General features: G+C 38.5%; 1 protein-coding gene across 1 annotated transcript in view; it reads left to right on the top strand.

Moving 5' to 3' along the window:
- The window catches only part of LOC310634821 (inter-alpha-trypsin inhibitor heavy chain H3-like), a gene marked incomplete at its 5' end in the record, with an annotated part of 32,894 nt that extends 13,171 nt beyond the window's left edge, over positions 1-19,723 (top strand). The window contains 13 exons of the mRNA XM_083353357.1: positions 1,754-1,922; positions 2,075-2,204; positions 3,088-3,253; positions 7,222-7,407; positions 8,316-8,455; positions 8,929-9,083; positions 10,435-10,494; positions 11,256-11,312; positions 11,957-12,070; positions 15,167-15,371; positions 17,168-17,340; positions 18,623-18,734; positions 18,823-19,723. Of these exons, the coding sequence (XP_083209483.1) occupies positions 1,754-1,922; positions 2,075-2,204; positions 3,088-3,253; positions 7,222-7,407; positions 8,316-8,455; positions 8,929-9,083; positions 10,435-10,494; positions 11,256-11,312; positions 11,957-12,070; positions 15,167-15,371; positions 17,168-17,340; positions 18,623-18,734; positions 18,823-18,952 (1,797 nt within the window). The 3' untranslated portion in view covers positions 18,953-19,723. The remainder of the gene's footprint in view (positions 1-1,753; positions 1,923-2,074; positions 2,205-3,087; positions 3,254-7,221; positions 7,408-8,315; positions 8,456-8,928; positions 9,084-10,434; positions 10,495-11,255; positions 11,313-11,956; positions 12,071-15,166; positions 15,372-17,167; positions 17,341-18,622; positions 18,735-18,822) is intronic.

Below are 19,723 nucleotides of genomic sequence, written 5' to 3'. Positions count from 1 at the left end.
TTGGTAAGAAGCCATATTGATCTGGATGTATGAATTCAACTAAGTATTATTTCAGTCTCTCTGCCATTACTGAAGTAAAAATTTTGTAATCCACATTAAGCAGTAAAATCGGTCTATAATTCTTGATCTGCGTCAAATCTGAATCTTCTTTTCTTATTAGAGTAATATTTGCTTCCATCCATGTAGCTGGGAGTTTAACCTATAACAAAAGTCCATTACAAACATCTTTCAGCAGTTCACTTAGTATGTCTTGTATATTTTTATATAGCTCTGCCGGAAGCCCATCTGGACCTGGTGTTTTCCCATTTTTTTGTCTTTTTATGGGATTTAGGCCATATATTTATTTAGCTCCAAAGTCATACAGAACATTCTTCCAGCTGGCTCCTGAGGAAATAAAACACTTCAGCATTAGAATGAAATGTGGGATACTGGCAAGCTTGAACATGACATTGCCAACTGCTTTATTCAGCCTTACAACTAGGGTGAGGACCCAAAATGGTGAATGTGAATATAAGAGGACCCTCTTTGAGGAAGCAATTTAATTTTGAAACAATCAGTTTACACTTAAGCCGTGAATCAATATGTTCATGAACTATGTCAAGAGTCAACCAATTATTAAAAATAGATAAAAATCTAAAATAATAGCAATAATTTTTTAAAAGACCAACATGTTATAAAATTATCATTTTAAAAAAATCTCAGCTATCTCTCTAGTAAGATGTCATGTTATCTCAAACACCCTACAATTTCATGGGGGAAAGGCAAAATAGCACATAAATGGGGAGAGACTTAGCAAATTTTTACATATTTAATACATATTAAATTTACTATTGATGGTCCAGGGATGATAGCGTGGAGCCTGACTGTTGCATAATATTACTAACCATGATTAGGAGACAAGGGACTGTTGCCTCAGTGTGGAGGCAAAAAGAAGAAGCGTGATTTTTTCCCCCTCAGTAAATATTTGTCCTTAAAGGATGAAGTTGTGGGTTAAATAGTTGGAGACCTTGAGCAAACACATATAATCAAAGGATCTGTCAGCAGCATATAATGTGGGTGGCAATAGCAGGACATGGGTATAACATCTGAACTTAGGAGCTGATAGCTTCTGCTCTATAACAATTTAACTTATCATCTAACTACTTAAAGCAGGGGTGTCAAACTCAATTTCATTGAGGGCCGCACCAGCATTGTGGTTGCCCTCAGGGGCCTGGGTGGGTATGGCCAGGGTGGGCGTGGCCTACTGGGTTGGTGTGGCTACAGTGCATATGGCCTACTGGGTGAGCATGGCCAGCTATATATCGTTCACATCAAGGGTGCCTATGGGGGCCTGGGCAAGAGTGGGACAGATCTGAGGGTCTCTGGCAGAAGGAGGGTCTCTGGGCCAGGGCCAAGGCAGTGGGGGCCATTCCCTCACTGTTTCCAGGATGGCTTCGTGAGCCACATGAAACCACTTCGTGGGCCAGATCCGGCCTTGTGTTTGACATGTCTGACTTAAAGAGATAAACTCCTATCAGATAAAATATTGATTACTGGCAGTAGGGAACTACCTTGTTTTCAATTGGCTAATATACTGTAATTGGGAAGAAAAGATCACAGCAATGTAATGTGCTAGTATAGAGAGCCCACTGAGTTGAAAGGAACACAGGTTGGAGTAAGTATGGAGCAGAAGTCCTTAGTTGAGAGTTGAGCAATCCCTCAAATACAAAAGAATTTGTTACACTTTATTAGTTTTTTTTTAAAATAATTCTAGGCAAAGGAAGCCTTGACAAAAATAGTGGAAGACTTAAAAGAGGAAGATCACTTCAATATCATCCTGTTTCAATCTTCAGTTTCAATATGGAAAGATAACTTAATTCAAGCTACTCCGCAGAATGTGAACCAATCAAAGGAATTTATTAGCCAAATAAGGGCACTGGGAGGTAAGTAGAAAAAAAGAAAAGTTAAAGTCAAAATGCTGTATTAAAATAAGGTTAAAATAAAATGGCTATATTAAAAAAATCATTACATGGAAAATATTTGAATCTCTATTTTCATATGCTGAAAAATTTGAACCCCTGCTTTTACTTTGTAGCAACAGATTTTAATGGTGGTTTACTGACTGGCATAGAAATGCTGAATAAAGCTCATGAAAGTAAATCTGTACCTGAAAGAAGTGCCTCTTTAGTCATTATGTTATCTGATGGGGAAGCCAATGTAGGTAAGTAGCTGAATGACGAATAAATATTTGAATAAGACTGCTATTCAGTCTCCTTGTTTATATATATATATATATATAAATGCTTGTTAACTATTTAGATTACCTTGCTAGGCCCCAAACATGGGACAAATCTTATTTCCTGTTTCGGCCTAACCGAAGGCCATCCACAGGCAGTAGTCACAACAGTGACAGCTCATATTTGTGTAATTTTTTTTAGATTGCTAACAAATATATATATATGATGGTTGTGAGGACTGGGAAGGAAGATGATTTATGTTCTTGCATCTCACAAGAGTATCCAAACCTGTTTCTCAGCTTTGTGAGATTTGGGAGGCACTTACTGGCCAGTTAGAATCATGGACTCCCAAGAGGTTTCTTTTGGCAGAAATAGATCTAGTTCCACCTCCTATGAAGAACTTGTCTCTGTATTATTTGGTAGTTCCCTCCCTACCTCCAAAGGCTGAAAATTAATATTCATTGTGAGAGGCACTACAGAAGTCCTAGGAGAAACTCCCAGAAATGCTCCCAAATGACTGCTAAACTCCTGAAACTGCTGTTGATTGATTGTTTATCTCTAGTTTCAAGATATTTTGGGATGGGGCAGGGGGGCTATAATACAATACGTCTAATAAATAACAACAGCAACTGTTTTTCCCAGGGAAAAGGCAGTGAGGAAGGAAAAAAGGAACCAAATTACAACATTACTCATTCTCTTCCAACCCATTAGGAGGAGAGTTTGAAGCTGAAAGTTAGGAAGTTGTAGAGCCCCGTTTTTAAGTTACAGGATTGCTCTGCCCAAAAAGGTTTACCCCACAAGCATGTTTCAGATAATTGTGTTATTTAATTGTGTTTTGTGATCCTTTCTATGCAGGTGTATCAAATCCCAGAGACATTCAAGAAAATGCTAAGAATGCAACTAAAGGAAGATATCCTATATACAATCTTGGGTTTGGTTATGACGTTGACTATGCATTCTTAGAGAGATTGGCAACAGAAAACAGTGGTGTGGCTCGCCGCATCTTTACAGACTCAGATGCAGCCTTACAACTACAGGTAGAAGAATAAACATATGAAGAGTTGATATTTATATTTATGATGAAATATTTCTGGGTAGAGAAAGGACACTGGGTGCAAAATATAACGACACTACTCTTGCTTGGATTCAGACATGAATCAAGCAGAGAAAGATCACTGATTACTCTTTTCAGTTACATGAAGGAAATGGTATTCTTATCCCATCTTTAAGCAGAACTGTATAGCACCCAAAAGTAACCAAAAGAGATTAGTATATATGTTCCCCTCACACTGTGGCAAAGATTGAACGAAGAATAGAGTGAGAAAATATTGGAATCCATTGTTAATAATAAGTTTCATCATCCCATGAATTAGTTTTCTAAAGACACTATATCTAACAGGTAAGACATCACAGGGACCAACCAGGTGCTTATTTTTCTTTAGTTCTTGACTAGATCCTGATACCAGACACCATTTTTTCCTTGTTTCTGGCCTGTTGCAAAAGAATCAGCACAGCCCACTGGGACAAAACTTTATCCCTTCTCAGGATACTATTATTTCATTCCATATCATACTCCATATTTTCCTGGCAAAAATTAATAAAAAGAGAGAGGTTGGGGAAAGAAATCTAGAAAATAGTTTATTTACAACAGTAAATAGGAAGCAAGTAAATTTCATTTTTAATGTGTGCCATTGTGCCCACAGGGAAAAATGACAATAAAAGTTATCTAATCTAATCTATTTAAATCTGTGTCCAATTGAAAATGTCAGTTTCTGAAAAAGCTGCTCACATCAGAAAAATTTACCTCATGAGAGTATACAGATGAATGAAAGTAGACCTTTTTTATTTTAAAAATGGATTGTCTAACAGTCAGTGGTTTTGCAAAATAGGAAAAGGTGTCAAGAAGTGCTTTGTGTTAGTAAAAGTTGTGAATGAAAAGAATTGCACATTTTTCCGTGATTAAAAAATAAAATTCATCAGACTTGAAAATGGTTTTATTATCATGTACAGTAAAATAGTCCTAATTTTTGTACTGCACATGTGTAATGTCATTGCTACTTCTAAACTCACTTTTCCATATCTAAACAAAATGGTAGATGTGAAAAAAGGGATAGAGTTTTAAAGAATTAAAAGTTTCAAAGAGAGTTCTGTTTTCCAGAGTACTTTTCTAAATGAAAGGTAGTGTAGAAAAGTAGTGTGGTTAAAAAAGCAACCTCTAATTTCCAATATTTTGTCCTTAAACAAGTTTTATTGGTTTTTCAATTAAAATCTACATATTTAGAAAGCATCATGGTGACTGGGTAATCAGAGATTCAGTAACAGAGTTTTCAGTACTTAATTCAGGTTACATTATCAAAACGTCCTTTTCAATTTCCCTTAACATTTCATACAACCAGTTTAAACTAATAAATTTCTAGAAATAGCATGGTCAGTTAAAAAATTGTCAATTCAATTTCATTGAGATATATCTATGTCCTGTTATTAAATTTTACCTAATTTTGATTTTAATTATATTATTCAAATATAGCCTTTAACATCCCAAATAATATTCACAACCCAAATTTCCCTTATTTCATTACAGCAAAAACTATAGCATCTAACATGTACACAGTGGCTGAGTAGCTATGTTCTACCTAAAAAACATTGTCTGTTTCACATCCTAATACATCACATGTTACTAACAGGACCACAGCCTATGTTTATCAATCTACAACTATTTATACACAACCAGATTCTGTTTTAAATTTTAGCTAATTCTTAATTCTTAAATGGAATAATCAAATGTCTTTTAACATCAAACGTGAGATCTATAAACCAAATTTCCATTATGTCAGTGCACAAATTATAATGTCTAAAATAAGCCTAATAAATACATAAACACATTCTAGTTCTATCTCATAAAGATTTTCTATTTTAGATCCTGCTAGATCAGACATGTCAAACACAAGGCCCGGGGGCCAGATCCGGCCCGCGAAGTGGTTTCATGCGGCCCGCGAAGCCATCCTGGAAACAGTGAGGGAATGGCCCCCACTGCCTTGGCCCTGGCCCAGAGACCCTCCTTCTGCCAGAGACCCTCAGATCTGTCCCACTCCTGCCCAGGCCCCCATAGGCACCCTTGATGCGAATGATGTAGAGCTGGCCACGCCCACCCAGTAGGCCATATGCACTCTAGCCACGCCCATCCAGTAGGCCACGCCCATCCTGGCCATACCCACCCGGCCCCCTGAGGGCAACTGCAATGCTGATGCGGCCCTCAATGAAATTGAGTTTTACACCCCTGTGCTAGATCACTGATTACTGGAAGGATAACCTTTAATGGTTCTCTAAGAACTCACTTTTTAAATCTAACTCTGGCTTTCTTTTTTTACCAATCAGGTTTCCAGACCAAGGCCTTTGAATTGCCAGATAGATCTCCATTCGTTCCAATACATATTATTTGAATCGAAGGGGGCCATCTAGCCATCAGTGATCCACAAAAACCAAACCATTTGTAGTCATTATGTTGTTGCCCTGTTAGTTCTAGTCTCTGTATTTGCTCTAAAAACTTTATCTTCAGTTCAGTCTGGATTCCTCTTCCATCTTGGTTCATCTGCTTTAAGTAGAGAGTCTTATCCAGTTTTTAATTAGTGCTTGGCTATCCAGGCTTTCAGGAAACTGTCTTTGTTGATCTTCCACGTCCTCTATGTTAGCATCACTATCTTGCACATAGTATACTTCTAAAGTTATAGGCTCTTTTGATGGAGTCAAAAGTTGAGTATTAAGTTTTCCTATAGTTTGTTCTTGGTCCTTAAGTTTATTTGCCATAGTGATAGTTCCTTGTACTTTTAGAGTTGTTGGCTCTTTGGATAGAATCAATTTTTTTGTATTAGTTTTTTCAATATCTTGTTGTATCTTGTGTTCCTCTGTCTCAGTAGTAATTTGTTCCAGTTTTGTTATATTTTGAGTTGTAAATTCTTTAGTTGAACTCTGGGTTACAGCTTGTAAATTGGAGCTGGCACCTAAATTTTCCAGCCTGGAGATAAACGTCTCAAAAACTTTATGGATTGTTTCTAATATGAGCTTATAGTCAAGCGAGGTTTGTGGCTGATCAGTCTCCATTTAGAAGTAATGGTAAATAGTCCTTAGTCGAGGCTAATTTTTAAACAAAAGTCAGTAAATGTTCACCTCCACAAGCCTTGAGTTCACCTTCAGCTGTTTCAGGTTTTTATCTTTAGCTGATAATGCCACGGGCAGTTCCAAAATAAACAGGTTTATTTGCCAAAAAGGCTGCAAGATGTCCCAAGCGTACTTAAAATCTTTTTCAGACAGAGTAAATTTATCAGTTTTGAGTACTTTTAGGTAGCTTTTAAGTAGTTGTTTTCTCTCTTTTCTCTCTTTTTTTAATCAAATAGACAGAATAGCCAGTTTCTGTAAGGATAGGAGTTTTGGGTCGCCAAAAATAGAAAGGAAGTAAGTTGAATTAAATAGTATTATTCTGTTCAAGGTTTTCTTTTTTCTCCCGGCATGATCAAAGGCCACCCTTAAGGTGGGTGGGGAAAAAAAGCTCCCTTCCCTCTCTCCTCACTGGGGGAAGCAAATTCAAGGAGCTTTTGGCAGGAAAAAGTAGACAATTAGGAAGGGAAGAAGGCAATTCTCAGTGCTTTCAAATGCTTTGTTGTAATTTTGGCTTTGGCTGGAAATGGCTGAAATGATGGGCCATGGGAGTGGCCGATCCTTTCTTCGTCAGTTCGGAGAGTTGCTCCAAGCCAATGGGAGGGCTGCTGCCCTTCTACCACCAACTGGAGAGACCTCACCCCTGCTTGTCACCCTTCCGGGGTGACTTTCAACCCCTTTACAGGGGCTCCCCAATGAAGAAATCCAGACGATGTGGGGAGCATTCCCTCATGCGTCTGGTCGTGCTGAAAACCGGAACCGGAAGTCCTAATTTCCATTATTTTGATTTCAAGAATAAATACCCTTTTAGTGTTACAGTTTTTAATCACCCTGATATCTATTTTGTTCCCAGGGTTTTTATGATGAAGTAGCCAATCCTTTGCTTACTGAAGTGGAGTTAGACTATAAAGAAAATGCCATCTCAGATTTGACTCAAAATAATTTTAAACATTATTATGATGGCTCTGAAATAGTTGTGGCTGGACGAATTACAGACAATGACCTGAACAGTATCACAGCAGAAGTAAAGGCTCAAGGGGTAAGTTAATCAGTTCCAGAAACATAACTGTGTAAACACTGGTGAGAAAGTAGGTACTGCAGGGGAAATTATTAAATAGTTTACCTGCCTTTATCGATGTTCCAGAAGATAGAACTAATCGTGAAAAATTTGATTTTGGAGATGGTCTCTATTTATATTGCTTCTAGAGATAGGAAAGCCATTCAGATTCCTGGTATATTGGCTAATTATTTCACTTAGTAGCTAGCCAAACTGAAGTTAAGCCATATCCATCCTTCCACATTTCAACATAGTTTCACCTGTCATAAGACTCACACAAAGCATTTTCAGGCAGTGAGGCATCATGGGAGGCGTCCATATTATCACTAGTTTACATGGCTGAATGTGGTCATGTTGAGCTGGGTGACAAAGTGTCATCCACTCAATGCAAGATATTAGGAGGAGACTGATGGCACCTTCTCCTTCTAACATTATTGAAAGGCACATTTTTTTCTGAAATGCAGCACACTTTATCAGATGCATTGAGTGTCTAGGCCGGTGTGGGATTTAAATTGAGATTGGGCAAGCAGGGTAAAACAGGTATGTATGCATGTATGCATGTATTTTATTTAAAAATAGTTATATAGTGATTATGTAGCGACCCAGCTTGTACCAAATTCTGGGCAGCTCACAACTAAGCGATAAAACCGCATTTGTGTACAATGAAAATATAAAAACCAAAAATATAGTTTACTTGCGAGAAGTACTGGTATCTTCTTGGTTAATACTTGTAATGTGTTGAGACCTTTAAAGACTGCCTGAATTTTTTTGATATATGTGAAATCAGCCATCTGTTGCTCAATCTGCATAAACATAGGAAAAAACACCTGTATAAAAGTGTAGTGCTGAAAAATTATAATGCAGTTATAAATCCAAACCTTTTCTTGTAGGCACTAAATGAGGTGACATATAGTGAACAAGCTGATGTTGAGGAAACAAACAAACCTCTTGAAGAGGAACAGTATATATTTGGAGAATATATTGAGAGACTCTGGGGTTATCTCACCATTCAACAACTTCTAGAAGCATGGTAATATAGGGCTTTTTGAACAGATTTATTATTTCTGGTTACTCCGGAGAAGTTCATGAGGACAGGTAGAATCAATCACTTTCTATTTCTTTCTTGAGAAAGATTATACTTTAGGATTAAGGTTAATAGTTTCTGTTTTAAAGATAAATTTTAAATCCAGTCAAAAGTAAAGGAAATTTAGTTTCATTCAATAAAGCCTGGAATTAACTAGTAGCCATTCATCATTTTTGGCCTGTAATTGATCTGATCTTTTAAATTGCTTCAGATATTGCAAGTAATTATTGCAGGTCTTCTAACTTCACATTAGACTTTGATAAGTTTAGTTTTGCCAATAGGCTCATATTCTTCTTATTTTATTATTTAGAGCAATTTACCATATATTTGTGCATTACAGGGTGGAAAAAATACTGAATAATTAATATTATCATGCTTAAAACATTTTCTAAATGCTTCTCCAATGTCCTTGCTTTTAGTTCGGTTGCACAGGGAGATGAAAAGGAAAATATTACTGCTAAAGCCCTGGAGTTGTCTCTGAAATATAAGTTTGTGACTCCGTTAACGTCCATGGTTGTCACAAAGCCAGAAGACAATGAAGAAAAGGAAGCAGTTGCTGACAAACCTATAGAAGGTACAGATATTGTCATAAAGACATTACTCTATCTGGCTTTTAGTGGTTTGGGGTGAGTATTCCTAATATTCACAGTTGAACTAATCAAAGAATATCCTGGAGCAGGAAGCAGTATACTTTCCTCTTAGATCAGGATAGGAAAGCGTGAATTCTGTGGTGTGTGCTTTTCAGCAGCATCTGCCAAAAGGCCAAGGGGAATCAGATTAATATTAGCAGCGTCATGGCATTGCAACACAAGCTCCACCACTTTCCCACATGCATTGTGATTTTACATGTATTCCCAAAGGAGAAGAACTTGAACAATCTGGCTTTCATCACATTATTTTCTTATTTTTTACATTTTAACTTAAATATTTTGAAAATACAATTAAAAAAATAAAGAACAAACATTTTTAAGGAGTGTGGAGTTCAAATCCCAGAATTCCTCAGCCTGTTGCCAAGATTAAGAAACACGCACTAGAGCAGGGGTGTCCAACCTGGCCACTTTAAGACCTGTGGATGTAATGGCTGGCCTGGAGATTCTGGGAGGTGAAGTCCATTGGTCTTAAAGTGGTCAAGTTTGGACACCTCAGCTCTAGAGCCATAAAGGGTTCAACTAAATTTATCTGCTAACCTCACCAGAGTTGTTCTTACAGTAGAACCCTTCCCTCTCAAAGGCCTTATAGTTTTTGTCATGTGGTATCATGAAGCCCCCCTTAAATGAAAGAATTGCAATCTGAAATGTATCATTCCTATCAGAAGAAGATTGTCACTGAAAAGATTAAAGCAGGGGTCTTCAAACTTGGCCCTTTTATGACTGGTGGACTTCAACTCCCAGAATTCCTCAGCCAGTGTGCCTGGCTGAGGAATTCTGGGAGTTGAAGTCCACAAGTCATAAAAGGGCCAAGTTTGAAGACCCCTGGATTAAAGGAAATAAAAGTCTTGACGCTGCTGCTTTACTAACTAGCTCCATGACATGAATCGATGGAGGAAGGGGAAGGGAATAATTATGTGTATAGACTATGTTTTGTAATATTAATAATTAGAGATGATTTGGTCAAGCCCTTTTAAAAGGGCTGTCTGGCCCAGGCTGAGGGGTTTTAATTTTTATTGGGTTTTAGTTTTAAATTTCGGGGACTTTATTTAATTAATTGTCTTAATCTGATCTTAATTTTTGTATGTTTGTTTTAATTTTCCCTGAGTCCTCCGGGAATAGGACGGTATATAAAATTAATTAATTAATTAATTAATTAATTAATTAATTAATTAATTAATTAAATAAAAGGAAGTGGCTGGTTTTTTAGAAGGAAAAAAATAGCTGCCTAGTTTGCAGTCAAACTAGATTGGCATAAAAATTGACTCTCTCTCTCTCTCTCTCTCTCTCTGTCTCTCTCATCATCATCATCATCAACATCCTTGGAAACAGCTGAAGGTAAATTAGGTTCTAATTGTTTATCTCGTATTTCATATTTTGCCATTCCATTGATTGCGTTTAATGGAGTATTATTTTAGTTTCTTCTTTTGCTACCTGAAGATGAAATGTGTACATTTAGCATACAGCAAATTTGGAGTTTTTGCTTCGGCAGACACATGGCAAGAATAAAAATCAGCCACAAGTGGAGTCAAACTGGCAGTCTGACTTCTTCTAAAAATTGCACAGGTGTTTCATTGGGTTTTTTTTTAGCTTTTAAAGTGATTTCTTCAGTCACACTGCTGTGTGGTGCCCTTTGCCAAGATGTTTTTCTTCTGAAAGCACTTCCTAGAAAGACCATAGTATTAATGTGGCAGTTTGGGGTAAGGAACGGTTTGGTGCTGCAGTGATATGCAGAGGCTTTTTAAGTAGTAAAGAAAACAGGGGAAATATCTCTTACCACTTTCTAAGTGAATGAAGTAATTCCAGTGCCTCACTAAATCACAAGTGGATAATCCATTGCCCAAGGTTACAGGAAGTTCTCAAACATTTTACTTTCTTTTGGAGAGCCTCTAAGTCTCCTTTTACCAATTGTTTGAAGGACAAAATGTTCCTGTCCTTCCTTCAAATATCATGTAATACTTGCCCTCCCAAATATCCTCTTTCCCTGCCCCAAATGTGAACCTGGCCTTCAAAGCTATTATTGAAATGGAGCAGTATGTTAACTAATGTACTTATCAGATGTGGAATAAATTGTTTTGTTTTTCTTTTCTTTTATGCAGCAAAGCAGCAGGTATCCAGCTATCAACCTACATCTGCCCCTTACCATTATTCTAGTGGTAAGTTTCTTTTTTAGAATACACAGACACACAGACACAGACACACAGACACAGACACAGACACACACACACACACACAGACACACACAGACACAGACACAGACACAGACACACACACACACACACACACACACACACAGAGAGAGAGAGAGAGAGAGAGAGAGAGAGAGAATCCATGAAGTAAAGGCAACACATGAGTTTCAGATCCTTCTGTTTGAGACTGAACAGCCAGTTGTTGTATGTGGGTTGGAACGTCTCATACTGTACCTTAAAATGGGAGAGACTTCAAGGAATGGATCATGTCTAGTGCAACTACTGCTGCCCGTGAAAGATAAAGGCCTTATTTTTTTCTCAGCTCCATCAGTCATCAACTAGAGATTGTTATGGAACAAGGAAAGGAAATCAAGGACCTCCTGTTCCCAATTTCCAATGTTGGATTAAGGCCAAAGCCCATGTTACATAATGTTACCCTGAATGTTCTTTCTATTGCCCTACAAAAATATATTAAATAGAAACTCTGCATCTTTCCATATGTTTTCTTCTTACATTCCTCTATTTCATTTTAAACGGTGCACAAAGAGGGCACAGAAATAAAATGACCCACTGATGGAAGCGTGATTTTTGGTGTGATTTCTTCTTTGCAGCGGATGGAGACCCACACTTTATCATAGCTGTGCCCCAGAAAGAAGATGCCCTTTGTTTCAATATTAATGAGGAGCCAGGGGTAGTGATAAATTTGGTAAGAGATCCAGTTACAGGTGAGCCTTTCTTTTCTGAAACAGCGATGGAAACCAAGAATGATATGGCACTGCTAGATCAGTTCAATGTCTATCTAATTCCATTTGCTTTTTTGAGGTCTGTTTCCTTTGCATAAAGAATATGCACATCATGTAATAGTCTGTAAATTTGAGACTTGTTCTCCTAGATTCCATTTTCTTCATAATACCCAGGCTGACTATTAAAGCTTTTTTAAATTTGGACTGCTTATTATTTATATGGAATTAGGGGGATTTTCTGCTCTTGATTACCTTTCTTGCTCTACATGCCAACAACATACTCAGGGTAGTCTAGGCTTACCATGGCTTCTGCTGTATCCTAAAATATACTAACCATCAATATATCTCAAAATAGATTACAGATGTCTTTGACTTACAACAATTTGTTTAGTGACTATTCAAAGTTACAATGGCACTGAAAAATGTGACTTATGACCATTTTTCACATTTAAGACTGTTGCAGCATCCCCATGATCATGTGATCAAAAATTAGCTGATTGGCAACTGACTCATATTAATGACGGTCGCAGGGTCCTGGGGTCATGTGATCACCTTTTAAAACTTTCTGACAAGCTAAGTCAATGCGGAAGCCAGATTCACTTAACAACCTTGTTACTAATGTAACAACTGCATTTAACAATATTGCCAAGAAAGGTCATTAAATGGGGCAAACTTTACTTAACAACTGCCTCCTTAGCAACAGAAATTTTTGGCTCAATTGAAGTCATAAGCTGAGGACTATGTTCTTTAGTTCTGAATATATATACCATTTTCGTATTCCAGCATGGCTGTTTATTTGTGCCTACTTCTATACTCTGTTATCATCACATTGATCACTTATAAAAGATGGCGAAAGATAGGATCAATTCAAGGAAGCTATGGTGATTTTTATGCACCAGTCTTAAAAAGATTATCATATTAGCAGATTATTAGAAAAGACATGATTTTAAATGATGAAATATATCCAAATGTAGTAGAAGTGGGATTTTTTTATTGAAAAGGCTTCAGAATTTTATGTATATATTCCCAAGCTATCTGCACTAGAATATATGACTTCTAGAACTTGGAATTATCAATAAATGGTCATTGCCCTTTGGAGAACCTACTTGCCTATATATAACCCAATCTGTTATTCTCTGAAGAAATAAATGTGTAATTATCTCCAGTTAAAGGAGATTGAGAAAATTAAATTATTCTAAGTAGCGTAATTCATTACACTAAATATTTCAAGACCAATTAAAGTAGAAGATGGGACCAATGGTTTTCTTTTCAGTACAAATGCAATATTATAATAAGGGATATTATTGATCAAGATTAGGAGGGAAAGAACTAAACATTTCGTTTACCCTGAGGGATCGCCTTTCCCGCCATAATTTCTAAGCTTCTACAGGATCTACAGCATCAGCCAAAAAAATGTAGGCTGACATGGACTAGAACAGGGGTCCCCAACTCCTGGGTTGCAGTCCACTACCGGGCTGTGGGCTATTTGGAATTGGGCCATGTGAGTGCTTGGCCAGAGCACATACATATACACACAGCTCAACCTCTGTGAGCGGTGGCCTAGTGGGCACATGTGTTCATTGGCACTGGCCCGTCGCTTGTGCCAGCCCATCAGTCGTGCAAGAGCTGCATGAGCACACACTGGCCCACTGCCCACAGAACCCAGTTCCCCTCTCCCCCCCAACTGAGCCGCCAAGCCACAAAGTTTGGGGACCACTGGACTAAAAGATGAGCTTTTTCTGCACTAGTCCCAACTCTATTGAATATTTTCCATTTGGAGATTAGAATGGCCCCCATGATGTTAGTTTTCCATAAAGCTTTAAAGGCTTTTCTCACAAGCCAAGCTATATGAGCCTATGGCCCTGCCTACTAGCTATAGTGTTAACAGGCCAGATATCTTGCCTTTGCGTGTAGTTTGAATTAGACGTTTTAATGTATTTTATTGTTTTAATGGTTTTTACTGTTTTTATTATTTTAAAAGCTTAAGATTTTCATTGCAGTGCATGTTTTTGAACTGTGAGCTGCCCAGAGTCATTGATTGAGAAGGGTGGCTATAGAAATCAAATAAATAAATTTTCATTAGAATCAGTCCCAGTTTAACAAAAATATATAGTATGGAAAGTGTCCTGCCTCCAAGAAACCAGGAAAAGACATATTTACACATACTGTATTTTCTGGCGTATAAGACGACTTTTTAACCCATGAAAATCTTCTCAAAAGTTGGGGGGTCGTCTTATACGCCCAGTCGTCTTATACGCCGGGGAAAAAAACACATAAATCAATCGAGTGTCCCCGTTCTTCCAAAGCAACTTCAAGCCTCCTTAGTCCAGTCCCCCCTCCAACGTGACTCTCCCTTCCCACCCCCAAAAGCCTCTAAGCCCCTTCTCCTCCCCCTTGCAAACGCCAGACCCTGGGAGCGGCAGGAAGCACCTCCCCCTCCCCCAAGCGGCATCTGAGCATAAGCAGAGTGCGCCCTGCTACCCGCTATCTCTCCCGGCAGTCTGGACAGCGGTACTTGGCAGCCTGGTGCCCCTCTCACCCGCAGACCACGCAGCGGCCCTCACCAGCTGGCCTCGGCATGGCTGCCCCAAGCCCGGCTCTCCAGGCGTCTTCCGGGCCTGCCTGGCTGACCGCCTCCTGGGCGGGGCTTGGCTCCAGAGACGCGGCTGCTCCGTCTGCAAATCCGCTCTCAAAGCCGGATTGTGTTCAGCTGTGCAGGCTGCCGAAAGGCGGGGACTTGGGGTTCCCGCGGTGGTTGCGGCTTCTGGCGTGCCGTTTGCAGAGTCTGGCCTGGAACGCAGCTCTTGCATTTATTCCAAAGGGTGGGTGGAAGGAAAAGCCCCTTTGGGCTTCAAAAGGGAGGCTTTGCACCATCTGCATCAGACGGGGCTGAATCAGGCTTGTGTCGGACACTTGGCAACTGGCATGTAAGTATTTTCCGGCGTATAAGATGAAAAATCTTGAAAATCTTCCCAAAAGTTGAGGGTTGTCTTATACGCCAAGTCGTCTTATATGCCGGAAAATACGGTATGTTATTTGCACATATACCATCCCTTTAACCTCTCTTCGGGACTTTAGGCATTACCATTAATGGACAGCTTATTGGAGATAAAAGGAGCATCAACAATGTAAGACCACAGATTACATATTTTGGAAAACTTGGGATTGTAACTATGAATCGGAATGTAAGGCTTGAAATAACAACTCAGAATATCATCCTTCAAAATGGTATGAAAAGGAGAGTATTCAGTTGGCTTCATGAAGTCATCTTACAACAACCCAGGTGAGCTTTTCATACTCCTAAATGTATAAAAGTGATATTCTTAAATCAGGGATGGGTGACTTGAAGCTTCTGTAATTTTGCACATCTCTTGGCCTATTGCAAAAGCCAAAGGCAAGATACCAGATCAGACTTCTGACAAGTTGTCTTCATTTCATTGCAGAATGCAATGAGAGAAAAAAAAGGTCAGACAGAATGGATGTTCCCACCCACTGTTTCTATGCCTACACTGCCTTTGGGTTCTGCTCTTATAATCTTTGTTTGTTTCGACTCTACTAATAATGTATTCCCCCAACAGACTAACCCTGAAAGAAGGTGACCCTCACAAGAAAACAGGTTTGCCCAGTCCTAATATAAACAAAGTGGGGTAGATCTAAATGAATTCAGCTACAGAGAAGGGCACCATGCTATACATTTATGTGTAGATATGAGGCATGCTTTATAAAAAGTTGCCAAGTGTCTGAATTTTGATCACATGACAATGGGGATTCTGCAGTGGTCATACATTATTTTTTTCAATGCCATTATAACTTCAGTTACTAAAAGATTCCTTGTAATTTAAGGACTACCTGTACAAACACCACATTATCTATGAAAATGTGCCGTCCAAAAGTGTGGCACATAAAACTATGTCCCAATATATATTTAAAGGCTGGAGGATTTTCTAGGACTGGTTTCAGCTACAGTTGATAAACCTAATCTACAAGGTGGGGAAGTTGGCATTGTACAGATTTTTATGGACATTTATATTTTTGAAACTTCAATTTTTATTACAGTTATTAACCAGCACATTTATACTTTTCCCTATCTTCTCTTCTGTATGGGGAGTAATTTTCTTAAATACAAGTTGCTCTTCGTTTCAGATAAATGTTATACAATTCATTTAATATGAATATTTACAGAAATAAACAGGGGAACACCTGATACTTTATGCACTTTTCTTAATTGCTGTGGTATATGTGAGCAGAAACCCTTTTTTCCCCCTCCTTCAAATGGCACTGGAAATACAAGAAATAATAAAACATATATACTATGTATGCTGTCCAGAGTCACAATGTGAGATGGGTGGCTTTACAAATGTGTTTAAGTAAATAAATAAAAGCAGATATGGGTATCCAGATCCAGACAATTGTACGGAAGCAATTGTCCATAAAGGCCAATGTTTGCCAACAGAAGAAGCTAGAAGGATAGGCTAAAGTTGTCATGCGTTCAGTCTAGTGTAGACCTGGGCACTTTATGGCTCCTGGGCCACTTCTGTTCCTTTGGCTGTCCCTGTCTGGCCTGTGTGGATTGCTTGCATTTTGAAGGCGACTGTTCCCCCCCCCCACTTTACATATTTGCATGCATGCACACCTATGCCCCTTCACAACCCTATTGGTTTGGCCCTCTACAGCAGTTTCTCCTGCAGCCCATTGGGAAAATTAATTCCCCACTCCTGGTCTAGTGTATTACGTACATAGTGATCCTGGCTGAAATTGAGAGCAATCCCTAGAGCTAGTAATCAGCATAATGCAATTAGAGCAATTGTTTCAGGTGAGAGGTTTATTTGCATTGCTCTACTTCAGCCTGCTTCATTGGTGAATGAATGGATAGCTTCATCATTTAATAAGGTTGAGGGCCAGAATTGATAGGATATGGTAGAATTTAATGCTAGGCATAATTTAAACAACAGCCATGTGATTACAGGTGCCTTCTTCAGAAATGGCTCTCCCCTAGCAACCAATCTCCCTAATTCGAGCCTCTGCATTAAGCATACTAATAATCACTTTTCCCTGCTTGCTTTCTCTTTTCCCACTTAGTCTGACGCTAATAATCAAACAAAAACGGAACGTAGAGGTTTCAATGGATAATGGAGCAAAATTTGTCGTTGTTCTACACCAAGTGTGGAAGAAACATCCCGTGCTCCGAGATTTCCTGGGATTTTACATGGTGGATAGTCACAGATTATCTGAGCAAACCCACGGTTTACTAGGTAACACAAAGATGTTATGCTGAGGGAGTTTTGAGTTTGGGGGGTTTTGTTTTTCTCTGCTTTTCTTTCACAAGGCATATGGTCTTCTGACTTGGCAGGAGGTTAAACTCCTGATTGATTTGGCCTGAGATTAAACTGGCATTGACTTGGCATGAGATTAAAAAGGTAGCAATATTTGCTTTTCACTTTTGTTTGTTTCCAGGCATGCAATATTTATTTCTGGATTGTATCACTTGCTAGAATAGATTGTGTATAAAAGTTGTTCAGTTTGGGTGCTGTTTTTTATTATTATGAGCAACATCCAGTTTAATTACATCAACACATTCCATTTGATCGCTATATCACCTGATATACATAGCAATAAATACATCCTGATGTATATTTATTAAAGATCAGCAAACATCAAAAAGAATAGACTGGCAGAAATGTTAAAAGACAGGTAGAAGCAGGGAGAGAGAGAGAGAGAGAGAGAGAGACAGAGAGAGAGACAGAGAGAGAGACAGAGAGAGAGAGAGAGAGAGAGAGAGAGAGAGAGAGAGAGAGAGAGAGAGAGAGAGAGAGAGATGAACTTTGGGTAGAGATAGAAAGGAGTCACTTTATACAGGAGACAGGAAGTTAGTGTTTTGGTCATCCCAGGTTTAATCCTTTTCTGTACCAAATAGAGATGGATAGAATCACTAGTTTATTACTTCTCTTTTCTGGACCTTGAAAGAAACAATTTGATGTATAGGGATAATGTGGCTAACTGCCCTGTTTTTCTCCCTAATTAAGTTTCTTCTTTAATATGGATGCAAAAATACTCAACAAGCTATGCTATCAAGAGCCATCAAAAGCCATTGTACAGGAGCTATACACAATAGTAGGGAGAACCAGAACCTTCAATTTGTAGAGCCATTTTACCTTCTCTGTAGTCCTTTATCTCTTTCATATGAACAACATACAGTACATAAAACACAATTTCCAAAGCAGTATTTTGATCATCCAAACAGGCTTATTTTAAGGTTGAATCTTAGTGCCCCAATGGTAATGTGACCCATATAAGACAAGTTCTCTGAAAGCAGGAAAATAATGTATAGTATGCAACATTTCTGTATAAGTAAAAACAGAATTGGTAGGGTAGCTATAAAAATAGTTACATCCAACTTAAGGCCACAATTAGCCCTGTCAAATGCAAGAAGTGGCCCTGCTTATGATTTGCTCTTGAATGACTGACAACTAACTATTTAATCAAGACTGGCAACTGTTTAATAATTACTGTTGCGGCTGTCATGTTTATTTTAAGGGCAATTTTTTCACCCAATCGACTTTGACATACTCGAGGTCCACCCTGGATCAGATCCAGAAAAACCAGATGCCACCATGATTGTGAAAAATAACCAGCTGACAGTAACCAGGTAAAGAGAGCCTGACATTTTAGCCGACATTGACATGGTTGCATGAACTGGATGCTCTAAGCTCTCTGCTTTCTGTGTTCTATTGCAGAGGATGGCAGAAGGATTACACAGCTGATGTCCAACATGGCACCATTATCCCCTGCTGGCTTATTCACAACAATGGAGACGGCCTTATTGATGGCAATCACACAGACTACATTGTTCCCAGCATATTTTGAAATAAAAAAACTTGAAGAGGTGTGATGATGATAATGATGATGAAAAAGTTCATGCTATGATAACTGTTTGTGATATCATCTGAAGAAATATTTTAATACCGGGGATTTTGTTGTGAATCCGCGTAACTGAATCTGATACATTCATGGTACAATATGTGTATCTTCTGCTTAAGATTTAATTTCAATAAATTGGAAAACATTTTTATTTACCCATTGTGGGAGATGAAAGTATAGCCCTCTCCTCATATAACAAGATGAGGCTGGAGCAAACCTGAGATAAGCCCCACAGTAGTGATTAAAAACAAAGCTTTAACTCGAACTCTATACTGTTTCACAATATGAACATACTATTTGTAATCTACTGAGCTTTGTGCAATATGAAATTGCGAAGTAGATAGTTCTATGTATATTGGAACCTGAGTATTGTAACTGTGGGAAAAAGGGGAACTGAAAGTAGCTGATGGATGCGGGTTGCAATGTACACGGGTATATGTGGATAGTTATGTTCAGCAGAAGGTCAGCAGGAGATCAGTAAAAGTCAGCAAATGTCAGTAGAAGTCAGCAAAAGTCAGCGGACCATCTGACTACAGTCTTAGAATGAGAAAGGATATAAAAGGTTGCAACTGGACCTGAATGATTTGCCATTGGCCTATAGCTGTCCTATTGGATTCTGCTATGTCATATGGTCCTTGTTGCAATGGGTTATTAATATACTTGATGATGTGTTATTATGCTTGCTATGTTCCAAATTATTAGCAAAATAAACCTCTG

Source organism: Vipera ursinii (assembly GCF_947247035.1).
Source record: "Vipera ursinii genome assembly, chromosome: 2".
Classification (NCBI taxonomy): Eukaryota; Metazoa; Chordata; class Lepidosauria; order Squamata; family Viperidae; genus Vipera; species Vipera ursinii.
Note: the sequence above shows the minus strand (reverse complement) of the source record. Positions and strands in the feature narration are given on the sequence as shown.